The sequence below is a fragment of the Chaetodon trifascialis genome, chromosome 6 (genome assembly GCF_039877785.1).
Source record: "Chaetodon trifascialis isolate fChaTrf1 chromosome 6, fChaTrf1.hap1, whole genome shotgun sequence".
Classification (NCBI taxonomy): domain Eukaryota; kingdom Metazoa; phylum Chordata; class Actinopteri; order Chaetodontiformes; family Chaetodontidae; genus Chaetodon; species Chaetodon trifascialis.
Genome location: NC_092061.1, coordinates 11,471,183 through 11,487,369, shown reverse-complemented (window position 1 = coordinate 11,487,369; position 16,187 = coordinate 11,471,183). Strand labels below are relative to the sequence as shown.

General features: G+C 41.4%; 1 protein-coding gene across 4 annotated transcripts in view; it reads right to left on the bottom strand.

Annotated features, from left to right (window-relative positions):
- The window catches only part of grid2 (glutamate receptor, ionotropic, delta 2), a 478,994-nt gene that overhangs the window by 148,788 nt on the left and 314,019 nt on the right, over nucleotides 1–16,187 (bottom strand). For all 4 annotated transcript variants that reach the window (XR_011602276.1, XM_070963684.1, XM_070963683.1 and 1 more), the window contains exons 5-6: nucleotides 13,333–13,386; nucleotides 2,993–3,166 (exon numbers count right to left, since the gene is read on the bottom strand). Coding sequence is in view for 3 of the 4 variants with exons in the window: in XM_070963684.1 (XP_070819785.1) it covers nucleotides 2,993–3,166; nucleotides 13,333–13,386 (228 nt within the window). In the remaining variant the exon portion in view is untranslated. The remainder of the gene's footprint in view (nucleotides 1–2,992; nucleotides 3,167–13,332; nucleotides 13,387–16,187) is intronic.

Sequence of the window (16,187 nt, the reverse complement as noted above, 5' to 3'; positions counted from 1 at the left end):
AGGATTACATTGCAGCCTGTTTGACGGCTGCTGGCTGCAGGGCTCTCATTCAATACTGGACCAATTTCAAAAATTGTTGTCCCCATTAGTCACTTACACACAACAGCATGAGAAAACAGGGTCTAGGTTGAAAAGTACTGAAGTTTCCCTTTAATTATGGTTCCTTGTCAAATAGTTTACCGACTGACAAAAAAAACCCCTCTAGTCTCAAGTTTATCTCACAGCTAACTTTTCTCTGGCTTCCTTTCAAAGTATCCTGACTTTCACAGTTTTGTCTCAGCCTTTCTCTTGCTGTCTTTGACCGTCTATCATTCTGCCTGACTGTCTCTGTGCCTATTGCTTTTTCTCAGAAAATTAAAGTGAAAATCTACTGCTCTATGGGGAGCTTGAATGATCAGTGGGTTCTGCACTCCTAGCGAGCATTATATCTGTGTGTGTGAGTGTGCTTGTGTGGTCAGCCTGAGTTGATATGCTTCAGTGCAGTGTGAAATTGGGCTTCTGGGCCACTCTCTGACCGCTGAGCTGATCTGCTCTCTCTCTCTCTCTCTCTCTCTCTCTCTCTCTCTCTCTCTCTCTCTCTCTCTCTCTCTCTCTCTCTCTCTCATCCCTTGTTTCCCCTCTCTCACATTCAGCCACACACTCACCCCCGCACACATACAAATACACACAGAATGCCAAACTGAACATGTGTACTGAGTGTTTCAACTGTGTGTGCGCAACGTCTTTTTACTCTCACTCAGATACACAAACACACATTGTCCTTGACTGAAATGAGTAACACTCACATGCATACACACATACATAAACACATGCACTCCCTTGGCCCTCTACAGTAGAATGAACATGTACGGCTGGACCCTACCCAGTAAATAATGAATATGTTGGAGGGACTTGATTCTTGATAATAGCTTTTCACACTTGAGGAGCATTTGATTCACATTAGCACATGTGAGGCGAGCCTTATTTATGTACATTATTCAATGCTTCAGAGCCTCCAGGAGTTAACAATGTCATTGCCTTACGGATGTATTTTGCATACTCTAAAGCAAACCAACTCTGGGCTTCAATCAACCTGTTAGATGATTTAAAAAAAAAAAAAAATGCATGTACTTAGCTGATTTTTACCCTCCCAGGCATGTTTTGTTTGTTTTTCATTTTATTATTTTATTTTAATTCATTACAAAACTTATAAACATGCATTACGTCCATTCACTGATTACAGTGAATGAAAGCCCAGAGCAGAACTGTCTTAGGACATGAAAGGCAGATATCCACATAAACATTAAGACCACGTTTCTCTTTTCAATGTATTTCCAACCTTCATCAAATGTTTTCCCCCAGGGTCTTGTGCATCCACATAAATCAACAACACATTAATTCAATTTCATATTTTTGTCTTGACACATAAATAAGAGTGTGTTCCCTTTTCTCCGCTCTATTTGATGGCAGCTTGATGACTCACATACACACGAAAAGGGATAATAATTGCATACATATTGCCACCCTGGGGGATCATATAAAAAGAAAGCAAAACAGGTAATAAGTAGTGGAAATATGAAAGCAGAGAAAAAAAAAAAAACACTGTGTTTTCCATGACCATACTATAAAATGGTCTAAGGTAAACATACATAAAAGGTGTGAGCCAACTTTTCCCAAAATGATTAATGTTCAAGGTAAAAACTTCACAGGCACAAGATGTGACGATGTCAAATCTGCGAGACTGGAGTAATGGGAATCGGGAGACGTGTTGAAATGTCAAACTAAAACACTGGGAGCAGTTTTAAGAAAACAGAAATGGAGCACCAGAGCAGCTTTTAATTACATAAGTAGTTTGAGACTTTGAGTTTTGAAATGAAAACCCAGAGAGCAGTGTTTAAACAAAATGCAAAGAGAATTTGAGAGTATTTCAGATGTGTGCATGTCTAAGACATATGAATGCATCTGAATGCTTGATGGTTATTGGACTCTTGTGTCGTGATGCATATTTAACGCTAATTAAGCTTACATACAGTACAGGAGAGGAATACAAAATTAACTCTGGCTCATTTAAGGACTGTTTACAAAAACAGGAAAAAGAGACACATCAAGAAGAAAAATAGCTTGGACATTTTCCAAATTACATGGAAAAAAAAAAAAACCCCAAGTGCTGTTTTTTCTTCTTAAGTCTGATGGACTGTGTTTTGCTGATTATACAGCTATGTTTTTATTGGGGGCAAAGTTGCCCTATAATGCAGTCAGCTATCAATTGACTGTATTCACACGGGACATCCATCTCTGCTTCAAATAAAAGAAATGACTGAACCTAATTAAATGATGTCTTGCTCTTTGGTCGTCCTGATTTAGACTGAGATCGTTTTCTTTTTCTGATCATCCCTCCAGTTAATTAAACTGCAAGGGGACAAAAGGCCAAAGACCAGGCCAACAGCAGCTCCATATAGCTGCTTTGGCACTTTGGCTAGCACTGATGCTATTGACGAAAGCGATCAGCTTTTCAGCTCGCTGTGCTACAGCAATAAACATTCACTCTCAAACTTTTAAAGTGACTTAGCATGTCAACACCCAAGAATGGTTAATTCACATTAAATAAAAATTAAACAGATTTTTGGAGTCAGTCATCTGCAAAGACAAATAAGGTGAACCTAACAAAATGTGGTGTGTGAAAGACAAAGTTTGCTGATTTCTTTCTGGAACGCTAGCAGCTATTTCAACAAAGTGTTTAATTACTGTTGCTTAGGTCATCTGGACATTGTCATTTCTTTTTATCTGCTTCTTCACATCCTCAACTTTCTTCAACTGTATGTCTTCCATTAGCCTACTTTAACATCATAAAAGTCTCATGGCACTCAGCTATTGTATTTATACAGACAAGTGTTTGTGGCTGCCAGTTACCGAAGCAGTTCCTCTCAGTATGAGCTTGTTTTGAACATAAAACCAGTCTCCTTATTGGATTTGTTGAAAATCACTGACCTGCCTGATCACCAATCCAACTCACCTCTAGCTGCTGAGCCTTGGGGTTTTTAGGGTCACAGAGGGAAGTGTTAATCCTATGGTTGTGTTTGACACAGCGCTGAGTCGTGTTCTGAGGCATGGGAAACGTCTGGCGCACCAACGTCAGCCGGCCGATTGACTTCATAACTAACTCCTGCAAGTCGTAGTCTGAGATCTCCTGAGAGGGTGGAAAGAGGAGGAGGGTGGTGGTCAGGGTAGGTGGAGGAATGATAAGGGTTTAGAAAAAAGAGAAGGAGTCATAGAGACAGGAGAAATCAACATCAACAACCCCATTTTGTCATTGATTTTTGCAGAAGACTTACAGGCAACAATACAAGAACATTACAAAGAACAGTAACGACAACAAAACACTCCATAGAAGCCCCTGTAAAAACCAAACGTGTCTAATACATACTCAACAGACATATTTCACATGGTTTAGGCCTTGTTTTATGTGCTCTACTTTTCCCATTATTACTACATTGCGCAGGGAAAAAAAACATTGTTCAACAAGACCAGTTTTTAGATATGAAAGCCTCATGTCAGCAGATGGAAGGAAGGAACGAGGAGAGTAAAAAGAGTGTATGTGTGTGTGTCTGTGCCTGCTATATGCATACATGTGTGCTTGCACGTACTCTGCATGTCCTTGCAAAACCTTGGGGAGGAATCATTGCTAATTTTAGCCCTAGGACACAATTTCTCTCTCCCTCTCTCTGTCCATGGATCTCCATCCATCCTCTGCAAGTGCAGAGGGTCATGCAGTGACGAGATGAGAACTGACGTTTATCGTCCCTGGTGGAGGTAACACTGCCACCAACCGAGACAGCCTTTGCTTTCCTTCTATAAGTGTGCAGTGATTGTCTGGTTTATGTGTGTACTCGAGTGTGCTTTGCGTGCACGTGCCAGTTTATGTGTAAATCCGTGAGTGTGCGTATGTGTACATATGTTTTTAGGAGATTGTTTTTAAGCCTTTCCATCATGCAAAAGCCTTTTGATTCCCTTTCATTTGCACATGGCAGCCCACTTGACAGGATGGATGGGACTCTGCCTGCAGACCATGCACATTTCATAAACAAGCCATCTCACAGACCTGTCAACCCTCCCCGGGTTGACAGGTCCTGGGATATTCCCATATTTTCTTCCTACTGTCCGTCCATTTAAATGTTTTACTGTAAATATTCTATAATTTTAAACATAAAAAAAAAAAAAAAGATTGCTACATTTCCCTCTGGTACAGCAGGGGGCAGTACGTAGAACATTAACTGTAACATCTATTGATGAGGGGCCAATCACTCAAATGGCAGCCACTGATAAAATAAGAAGAGGGATGAATGTGAGAGTGATGGAATACCTGCTAAAAGGCAAAAAGTTTGTGCAAGCATCTCTCAGGATGGGAGGAGGCTCACTCACACTCAACGAAGAGCAACATCAATCAAAGTCATGCTTTAAGTAACATTTGCCTCATGGATTTTAGTGTATTACACAGAGGGAAAGGTGAGAGATCTACCAAACATCAGCATGCCCAAGAGGCGCAGAAACATGCTCCACCAGTGACTGTATTTATACTGTCTCCTAATCCATTGGTGTTGGAACCCCTTTTGACCAACTGTCTCACTTGCCAGCAGGTGCTTTCAAAATCACAACAGAAGCATAATGTGTAAGTTATGTGTATAACTAAGTGTTGAATTTATGTGCCCTATTGTGCTTTCATTTATATACAGCATGTCACTTTCAACCAGGTATTTGATGCTGACCACACAAATTATAGTCACTGAATGTAGGAACTATTTAACCCAATCCTTGTTGCTCTAATAATTTAAGGCAAGTTGTTGCCTAGTGATGATTTTAGGATTCACTGTGTGTAGCCTTCTCTAAATGTAAGCAGAGTGTGGGAAATGATTAGGGTGGTGAGATGGAAATTTTCCCTTATTTTCAAATCCCAGTGTTTACAGGTATGATCTCACATCCTTCACCATGAGGGGTAAAAATACAGGTAGCACCAGTTCATTGACTAATCTCAGTGGATTTTATTTGAGTGTAATTAATGTTCATTAAGACCTGTGAGTCTTCATGGGATGTGATCAATGGTGATTACAGGTAGTATTATACAGGCTTCATTGGCAGAGCTGTACTTATCTGCTTTAATTAGGCTGATATAAGACCTTTGCTCTATATTCACAAATATGCATTTGCCTCTGAATTCAAATTGATGCAGTTTTGATTATTTTAAATGAGGTATGTCACATTTGAGATTCAAAGATGCATTCTGACAATTTCAAAAACTGTTCTTCAACACTTTCTTCTTCTGCTGTCCAATCTAATTAGATTTTTTTTTTAGATAGTTCTGGCTCTACAATTGGTTTAAATTACTTGTGAAAAATAATAACAAAATAAATTAGTATTTATTCCTCAAAGAAGAATTGAAATAATTTAACAAATGTAATCCTATATGAATGCCCGGTGCTCTGAAGTCGGCCTATCTGTTTCTAAACAGTTCAAGTAAGGAAGCTATTTGCTGGCTTTTAAGGGTGAAACGTGGCAAAACCCCCAAACACTTGCTTACATAAAAACCCCAAAGGGAACTGAATTACAAAGCCAACAAAAAAAGATGCAGGACAGAGAGAAAATGCTGAAAATTGCTAAAAAGGCAGATCCATGGGCCAAAAGAGAATTAAGATTCATAGCAGGCAGTCAAGGGCATGCAAAGAAACATCGGCAGGGAAGAATTATCCAGAGGAACCCACCCAGAGGAGCAAACTCAAACTAATATAGATGCACCAATGCACAAGTATAGAAAAACACACACAAAGACACACTGAAACTTAAATGGAAGATTATTTTAATATTCGTCCTCTCATCAGGTGTTTGTCCACCTTTTGTCCTTTGTCACTTTCTGTTAGTCTCTTCACTTCTTTCTCTCTGGGGCCAGACTAAACAGACCTCACCCAGTATGACTTACACTGGTGGCGTGCTCTAAAAGCTGCTAGCCTTTTAGCAGCTGAGGCAAAATTAATATGACACATACACACACATACTGACATGAAGAAACACAGGAACTCACACATGCCGTCACGTACAGCACATCCACACACACACGGGGGTTTCTTGGAGGGAGGAGGTTCTGCTGCACAGTTGACATTCACCTCATATTATCAACTGCTCTTTTCTCACTTCTCGCCCAACTTCCCTCAGGCCACTTACTGTCAACCTTACATGGGCCATTAAAATAAGACCAAAATAAAACATGTGTACTCTCTGTTAACATAAAGAGTTTGGTCAAGTATAATTTCTCATATCAAAAATTAAACCTGAACCAAATCATTTTATCCAACCCTAAAAACAAGCATGAGAAATGTCTTCTGATTGTTGTTGGGACCTCACCACATGGCTGAACAAAGAGAAGCCCACTGCAACATCAAGTTGCTGCAGGTCATGCCTTGTTCTTACTCAAATGTTTGTACTTTAACTAGCTTGGGCAACAGTCTCCCAACTCGCTGGACAAATAACAGACTGTTGTGTTCACTGAAGAAAGATCCTGACAAAGATCGCAATGCAACCAGCAGTGTCACCTTGCCTGCAGAAGTAAGATCCTAATTATACATTTTCCTCAAGAAAGAGGAGGATAACTTGTGCGCCCTGCTGTCTTTCAATTAAGTCAACTCACTGACTCCTCCGCTGCCGCGTGAGGACCGGCCTGCCGACAGACCCGCCGAGGAGGCGGTGCAATGGCCCCATCATTGTCTGAGCTTATAGAAACCCCACTGGACCAGACAGACAAAGTACACGTTAATCACTCCCAGAAGTGATCCCAAGGTAGAGGCTATTGTCTGGTCCGGCCACCATCTTGCCTTCTCTCTCTCACACACACATGCACACACACATAATCACAGACACCCACACTTGCTTGTTATCTTAATGCTTGTTATTGTAGTTGCTGCTTGCTACCAGCAACAGATGCAACGGATGGTTATTGTTTGAAGTATTAATTGTTGATCGGTGATGCTAAAGTTAAATAAACTCTGTTGTCCTTTTAAGGAGCATTTGTTTATGCTTATTTGTGCATATGTGTTGTGATAACAGCTGGTTGTGATGGTCAGTGCTCAGCTTCAGCCCTTTATGATGTTCACATCATAAATGTAAAATAGTCCTCAAATGTTGATATTTTAAGACCGCTTGGTTTTTAGTCCCTGATCCCAGGATGGTGCCACGTAATTATTCATTCCTATTAATGATTTTGCTGATATCAATAGCTATCCCTGATATTCACTAATAACCACACTTGCCAAACCAGCTCCCAACATTGCCTAATTAACAGCTTGTGAAAATCTATCATCACACTCACCAAGCGTCATATCTAGTTATACTTAGCTTCACAAAGACCTATTCAATCATCCAGTCCTAATCAGCGTTTGAACAAAAGCAGCATTATTGTTAATCTACCCACCGTGCTGAGGATGCCTGAGTCCAAGTACCTGAAACAAGAAGCTTTATGGCTAAGTTGTGACTCCCAAAATGCCCTGCAGCTCAAATGTGGGGAGAATCATGAGTTGTTTACTCCATAAACTTGAAGTTTCGGTCTGCAGGCTTCCCAATCAACCTCAGCTCATCACCTCTCTGTCCTTCCCTCCATTCTCCAAATCCTCGTCTTTAGTGTTTTATTTCAAGATGAGAGTCAAACGTAAAAACACATCCATCATCCTCAATTCTTCTCAGCACTTCTTCCCTGACCCCGATACTTTGCCCTCCACCCTTTCTCCCCTCAACCCCTCTCTTTCTCTACGTCTCCCCCAGAGACACCAAATCCCTCCTTCTCTCTTCTTATCTAGAGTTTGGGGGGGGGGCTGGCTTTATTTCTTCTTTTGCTCTTTCTTCCCCATTCTCGCCTTTTCTATGGGTACACCAAATCCCACTGTTTTGCTCGTACTCAAAGGTTCAAAGTTGTGAAAACAAAACAAAACAAATTTGGGAAAAAGCATGTCTCAATTCATTTCCCCTCTCTTCCCTCTCCTTCACTTTTGGCAGTTTCCCACAATAACCCGTAAATGTTTCCTCTGGCCTTGACTCTTCTCTGTCAACCTCTTGTTTCTGTGCTCTCCCCTCATGTTAAGACATTTATGGATTGGGTGATCTTATCTGTTTTGGAAATACCCTGACTGGATGTGTCTTTATATCCTCAAATACTATCAAATGGGGATGAATCTAATTGGAGAAGTATCACACTGTCTGAGCAAGATACAAAATATCCTACAACTCCAACTCAACAGTATTCTTCGATGGCTGTAGGTTTGAACCTTGACATTACAGTAAATGGCACTGACCACCATACATTTTTGGAGTTTGTACAATGGGTTTTCATATGGTTTCATTAACCAAAAGTGTGTAGAAGATAACATAATTCTTCAGTCATATTCAGAGAACGAAAATCTCCAAAATCGCAGTTACATGGCTTTCATGGGACATTCATGCAGTGATGTTAAGAGCCAAAATGTCAGAAAGGCTTAATCTCATCTCATCTCATTACTGTATACTTGTTTCCCTTGAGAAACAAAGAGGCAGAAAGAATGGAGAGGAAAGGAATAATGAAGAAAAGAGAGTGAACGCCAACAGGGAAGATCAAGAATGATAGCATGACAGAAAATGAAAGACCATGAAGAGATTCAGAAGGAGCAGTGGAGTTACCCTCCAAACTTAAGAGAAAGACAGAAAGAGAAGCCATGAGTGCCCCTTATTATTTCTCCTCCTCCTCATCCTCATCCTCTCATCCTGAGCAGAACGAAGGAGATGGGGAGAGGAAGGATGATCAATTATGAACTGTGAACACCCCCTCAGTGGGGCTGTCTGACTGCTGGCTGTAGATAAAGCAGAGTTATGACAACCATACAGTGCCCCTTCATCCATAATAAACCACAGGGAGGGAGAGCACTTTTACACACAGGAATATTCATTCTCCAAAGAACCAGTACGAGAAGACATTACGTATGACAAAACATTGTAGCCGCTCATCCATTTTAAAGACTCTGCTGTAGGACTTCACACGGCCCATGGTGGGAATATTGTGTCTACAGCCGAGTAGACTGTGACTAAATTTCAATCTTGATCTTGATAAGCAGATGTCGTGAAAAAGGGGGGGTATGAAGCCTGTTTACTAAGTATTTCACGGCATTCATGATTTTTAGTACAGTTTAGAGTGAAAAGCAAGATGCAACCAGGAGAGTTATGGAAAGGAAAAGAAGGAGCACCCATCATGCAAAGCTTCCACATGAATGCCTTAACCAGCTTAGCATAAACACACATGTGTAACTCAAGTTGATTCTTACACTACATTTCCATAACTATCCCATTGTTTAAGTGGTCTAGAACTACAGCTGGTCTGCAGTGACGCTGACGCATATTTTGAGCAAAATTTCTCGGACTACAATGAAAAAAATCATTTTCTTCACAATATGAGTGAAGAAATGGTGAAATGTTTGAGAGTATGTTTACAGGTTCAACTCCTGTCTGCTCAGATCTTGAGCAGAAAAAATCAGAAACGTAGAATGACAGTTGGCAGTTCATTGGCATCCATCACTATGTAGAGAAATAGATCCTGTTAAGAGATCTGAGAAAGTTCAGGGAGGAGTGCTTCTCCCAAAGTGGCGAAGCGTAAATTGGTAAAGTGAGATAGCTTCATCTTATTTTACTTCACGTCACCTTGTTCCCCCTAATCTTCGAAAGGCTTCTCCTTTAAGCTCTCTTTGCTCCACCATCTCTCTCCTGTCCTTGCTTCACCTCAGGACATCTGCTGTTTCTTCCACCTCCTTCTCCCCTCTCTTTCTCCCCTTCATTGCCCATGTGTTCACCTCTGCTATTCCAATTCTCTTCAGTCTAAACTACTAAAACTACAATCCTGCCCATAAAAATCATGGTGAAAGCAGAGTTGGGCTGAATATCAGTGACTAGCTGTCAAATTTTAGTTGGATAATTAGCAGTATCTGTCTGCATGTGCAGCTCATCCGTCTATCACACATTCAACCTATTGCTCCGCTTAGCAACTTGAGCTAAATGTATGCTGGGTATTGAACTTGGATGGAAGTATCTGAACACCAACTGGCATACCAAAAATTTCAGAAAGTGCTGCAGCATGTGTAAGGAGAGAGACAAGAGAATGTAGCCTTTCTGAAATCAGACCCAATCTGGTCTCCCTCCATCACTCACTTTGCTCGACTGATTCTTGCTGTATTTTAAATGACAACTTAAACTGTGGCCTAACATTTTTTGGGAAGCAAGCGAGCAGAGCCTGAGAGCATCATGCCAAAAACATGAGTTGTCAACACTTTATTGTAAAAGGACAGTGTACTGACATAGTCTGACAGTGGGACTTTTGAGACTGCAAGTGTACAGAGATATACTAATTGATTTGACTTTAACAACATTCACACTACCAGCTCTACCGTTACCTTACAGACTTCTGTTGCCTGAGAAAGAGTGGTTAGCTGCCAACAACTGTCTTTTTGCAATGAGATAATTACAAGTGACTGTATCAGGTGGTAGCCCCAGACAAGAACCACCGTACTTTTATAAGAATTGTAAAACAACTCAATCTGATTTACTCTTGACATTTTCATTTGTAAATGGTAAATGGACTGCATTTATATAACGCTTTTCTAGTCTACTGTGACCACTCAAAGCACACACATGGCACGTTCACCCATTCACACACACGGGCACACCGATGACATTGCACTGGGAGCAATTTGGGGTTCAGTGTCTTGCCCAAGGATGCTTCGACATGCAGAATGAGGGAGCCAGGGATCGAACCACCAATATTCTAATTGGTGGACGACCTGCTGTACCTGATTCACAGCTGTGAACGTGTGAAGTTAGAAAACCCCATGAAAGAAAGAAAGAAAGAATCGCAGCTTTGTGTGACTCACTCATGTGACATGCATTTTACGTTTTGCATGTTTTCGTTTCATCTATAACTATAATAACAGTGAGAAAACATACTTCAGCGGTGTGAAGGGCGCATTGGCCTGCCAGACTGCGTTTCACCACTGATTCCTCAAAGGCAGCAGGTACAAAGTGTTACAGGCTACATGCTGCTAGACATGCACGCAGGCTGCAGAATGACATGTTAACCCTCCCAGAAAGCTAAGCAAAGAGCAGGTTGCTCACAGGAAGCCTGAAGAGTGTTAGACAATACCAGATGCTTGACAGGATGCAAAGCAATATGAAGGCATTCTATTAGACAGCTAGATGTGAATTTAGCCTACCGCGCAGTCGAGTGATGATAGACTGCTCAATAGGCTGCCTGACATTGCCATCTGCCAAAGTGTGCAAAGACAGTCTCTCAGGAAAGTGTACGACTCACTTTTTTTAAGTGAGTGGTTAAGTCTCTAGTGTCACACTATGAATTGCACATTATATTGTGCCATCTATTTCAATTAGCAGAGGACACATATTTAAGTGGCATAACAGTCCTCTGTGAAGTCAGGAACTAATACAGAGTGGTTGTTTGGAGCAGATCTATCCACATTTTTACCTCTGATAAGTCTGCCATCTTCATTAAAGTGCAGGGGTGAGCCTCAGTCTTTCCCTCACTCCCTAGTAGTATTAGCATTTGAGAAAATGCAAAAACAATACTGAGAGGTTGTATGAGGTGCTTGTAGGGATTGTGAGTGCAGCCTCTTTCACCCATATCAAATATGAAAAAATATAAGCCTCCATATAGCAAGGCCGACATCCTAAAAGCAAACATCAGAAAATAATGATTGGCTGTCCCTGCAGCATTAATGGATGTCATGCATACTAACATTTGCTTCAAACAGAAATACTTTCTTTGCATAACTGAGCAAGTAATGGGACTGCTGCGCCTTGTAGCATTTAGCAGCATCGCAAGCTATGAATTGAAAAAGGAACAGAGAGAGAGAGAGAGAGAGAGAGAGAGAGAGAGTGAGAGTGAGAGTGAGAGTGAGAGAGAGAGAGAGAGAGAGAGAGAGAGAGAGAGAGAGAGAGACGACAGTGGTATGTAGCATCTGAGTATCTTTTCTTGTTTTGTCCCAAATTACATTTTCCATTGTTCTTACAGTAAATGTTTTTTGTTCTTCTCCAATACATCTGCTTGCTTGTGTGCACGGTTGTGTTCAAGCACTTGCCCTTGTATGTGTGAGGACCCCCTGCTGTGCCCTGCCAGTTCACTGTAATGCCCAAGGCTACCGAGACACAGCGCATTAGCTAGTGGTGCGCACTCACGCACACACACACACACACACACATGCACGCACGCACGCATGCACACACACAAATGTAGCTGATCCTGCTGCTTTTGAAAAAGGCACTTCTCCTGAAGCAAGATCAAAGATGTGTTCCTATTCAAAAGTAATATGAATTTACAGCCAGTGTTAATTATGTTTAATTATGTTTCTCTTTTGACCAATAGAAAAAAAAGGAAAATCACAGGACTAAAGGTCCAGCGTGATCCAGTGATTTAGTGGCATGTAGTTGTGAGGTTGCAGATCGCAACCAACTGACTACCCCTCCCCTCACCCTCCCCCTCCCCTTCTAAGCATGCAGGAGAACCTACTGTGGCTACTAAAAAAGAAATGCGAAGGCAGTCTCTACAGCCAGTGTTTGGTTTGTCTGTTCTGGGCTACTGTAGAAACATGGCGGTGCAACATGGCAGACTCCATGGAAGAGGCATGGCTCCCTCCAAAGATATAAAGGGCTCATTCCAAGGTAACGAAAACACCATGATGAGATTCAGGTGATTATACACTAATGAAAAGGCACTTAGGAAATGATATCCCATTTCTGCCAATGGATCCCCCTAAATCTTACACACTGGACCTTTAAAGTTGTAGACCTTGAGGAGAGTGACTTTGCAGACTGTCAGGGCTTGTCTTTTCTCGTTAATTCAAAAAGCCTTCAATATTTAAGTGGTAATACTGATTTTCAACCGGAGGAATATATGCTCATCCAAAGGAATTCCTCCAAGGTCATCTTTGTCATCTCTGAAACCTTTGTTTGTGTATAGCAGATCAATCTCAAATAAGTGGGGAGCTTAAACACTTTAAACTCTTTACTGTATTGTTTTTGCCTGTGATGCACAGCAGTTGTTACTGCCTGAAGCAAACTAAATTGTCCTTGGTCATCAAGTTTTGTGTGTTTTTGGATGAACTCCTGTGAAACAACAAGAGTTAAAAACTTTTAAAGCTACCCTCTCTCCTTCACCATTGGTGAACAATGAGGACAATGAGGAGAGTTCTGGATGTAAAAACCATAAATATTCCCAGGATAATTGAAACAATAAGGTGAACTGAAGGTACGCCCAGTACAGGATCTATAAATCATTTCCATGGCACCCACCTCATTAATCAGGATCCAGTGACAGTCGAAGGCCACCAGGTTGGTCTCCACTACCTGGAACACAACAAAACACACCATCGCATTCAGAATTGAGACCATGGTGTCATTAATTTGGCATAAAAAAGCAGTCTTTAGATATATACATACTGTATATAATAGATATATGACTAGTCAAAATAAGGATAGACAAGTAGACTTCTTTTTGTTTTGTTTTAATGAAAAATAATTTCCTCTTTGTCACCTATAAAACATTTTCTGGCTCAGATAATGTGAGTCATGGTAACTGAAGTGTGAATATTACGGAAAAGAACATTATGGAAATGTGCGAGGCTGAAACTCAGTATGGAGCCTCAGCATAAGTGATTTCAGAAAACTTGTATCAAAGGTGCTCAAGGTATCATTCAAATATCTTTTCAAACACATGCAAATAAGGCGATGCTTGCTTGTGTGTGACAGAATACTCACAAACACACACAAACACACACACACACGCACGCACGCACGCACGCACGCACACACACACACACACACACACACACACACACACACACGCACACACACACACACACACACTTAAATCTCAACGTTACAGCTCTCCTCACTAATTTAAACAGATTAGACAAACTTCTGAGGGAACTTCACTTTCTTGCTGTCTGTCTCTTAGTCATACACACGGCCACAAATACACTCCTCAAAATAGTATGTGTGACACAGGGGAAAAAAAAACCTTTGCCATAACTGTTAATAGTGCAATATGTCAATTTTTAACCAGTAACTCCACAAGTTTTAAACACTGCAGCAAAGACAGTGTAAACAGGGCAGAAGCACTTGGAAGTCCAGATACACCGACAGGACATTTGCACAGGCATTTCTGTTACGCCATCCAGTCCCCTTCATATACTGTAGCAGCAGAAGCTTTCTTTTAGGTCACCGTCTGCCTGCTTTACCCTGTCAGTGTCTAACAATCAATCATTCATTTTCTCTGACAAGCATGAGGGTGACATCTCTTTTCTCACCCCACCCTTCTCCTTATGCCTCCTCTTTTTCCTATACCCAGCATAAATACATAAGTGGAGCACATTAGGGGAACGTGTACTTCTTCAACTACTGACAGTTAAGATCGCTCTCTCACACGGCTGGAAAGTGATTAAGTCTCATTTTAGCGGTGCATATGCCTTGTGTTTGTGTTTGGCTTTCTTTATGCAAAAGGACTGGGATGTACAACTGGACACAAGCTACATAAAGTAGGACCTCACTTAAAGATAAGTAAAGGACGCATTTATAAAGATTTAAAAGTTAGAAAAACTTTCCAAAGAAAATACTCCTGTCATTTATCCACTCTCTTTCTGCTCTTGTCTCTCATCTCCACCGTGTCTCTTATCCTCTACCCACCTCTCGCTTTACACAACCAGTTCAAGGCATATCATTCTATCTGTATCATTTACTTTTCAAGAGAGAGAAAGGCTCAGTCTTGTTAGCTTGCTTTTGACTTTCTTTTGTCAGAGACACTTGTTTCTGCCTCTCACCTCCTTCGTCTCGCACCCAGCCCTTTAATTTTGTCCTCTTATGTTTGCTCCTGCCTCACTTCTCATCCCATCATCTCTGCTCTCCTTTAATTGCTTACTTCTCACTCTGTGACTGCACCCGCTCTTTCCCTTACCTCCCTCTCTCCACCCTCCCCCACACCTCCTTCCACTCCTGGTGTAAAAATACAGTGCCACTCGTATATCATTAGCTATAATTGTCTAGGTGACTATAGCACCGTGTGTCATAAAACACTTTTTAGCCGTAAACAAAAGGCAACAGCTGGAGAGGGTGACGGAGCGTGGCTAATAGTGGTTTAATCTCCCACAGAGTCTCCATAAAACTTCATCATTATAACAGCGACGGCTGCCGTAAAACACTCTGTCTACAGGAAACATTGTTGCGACACAGACAAGGAGCAAGGCTGGGAGGAGAGTGATGGAGAGAGACGCAAAACAAGATTTTTGCCATCATTTTTCTTCTCTGTCAGCAACTCTGTTCATCTCCCTCCCTCCCTCATACTGAACTTTGCATAGCAACAAACTTAACACAGAACTAAACAATGAGAATCATTAGAGAAGTTGAGGTAATGCATCGTTTTTGTCGTCTCCGGTGGTTTGTCTCTACCTATTGTGAAAACAGAAAGCAGGAAGAATAAGCAGTGAAGGTGGGAGAAAGGAGAGAGAGTGAAGAAAGGACAGAGGTCTGGCAAGCTATTCTTCTTTCTCTCCCCGTTCGTCTTTCTAGCTTACCGTCCTCATCCCTGTTCCCTTCCCTTGGTGCTCATTAAGATTTTTATTCACATGGGATTTTGTTGGCAAAAATGACTTTTTAAGCACGACAATGCAAAAATGGGCGTGTGCAATTTGGAAATGCCAGTGGGTCTGTAAAATAATGTAAATATGTATATGTTGATGTTGTTCGCTTATATGCAAGTGCTGGTGGATGCAAGTTTTCCACTTCTCCCATTATAACTTCCCTCTGGCAGCCGTCTGGACAGATGTTTCAAGCTAATTAGCGAAAGGGCAGGCTCCTAACACTAGACGTGACTCCTCGGGGGCTGGATCTGTTCGATACACTGTCTCTCTCTCATTCTCTCTGTCTCTCTCTCTCTCTCTCTCTCTCTCTCACACACACACACACACACACACACACACACACACACACACACACACACACACACACACACACACACACACACACACAAGCACAAAACATAGGTAGAACAAATAATGCTGCTAACATTCAATACTGTCTTGTGTGTGTGCATGTGTACAGATGCAAACTAAAAAACCACCACAGTCATAATAGCAACTCAGTGTCAACGTGGC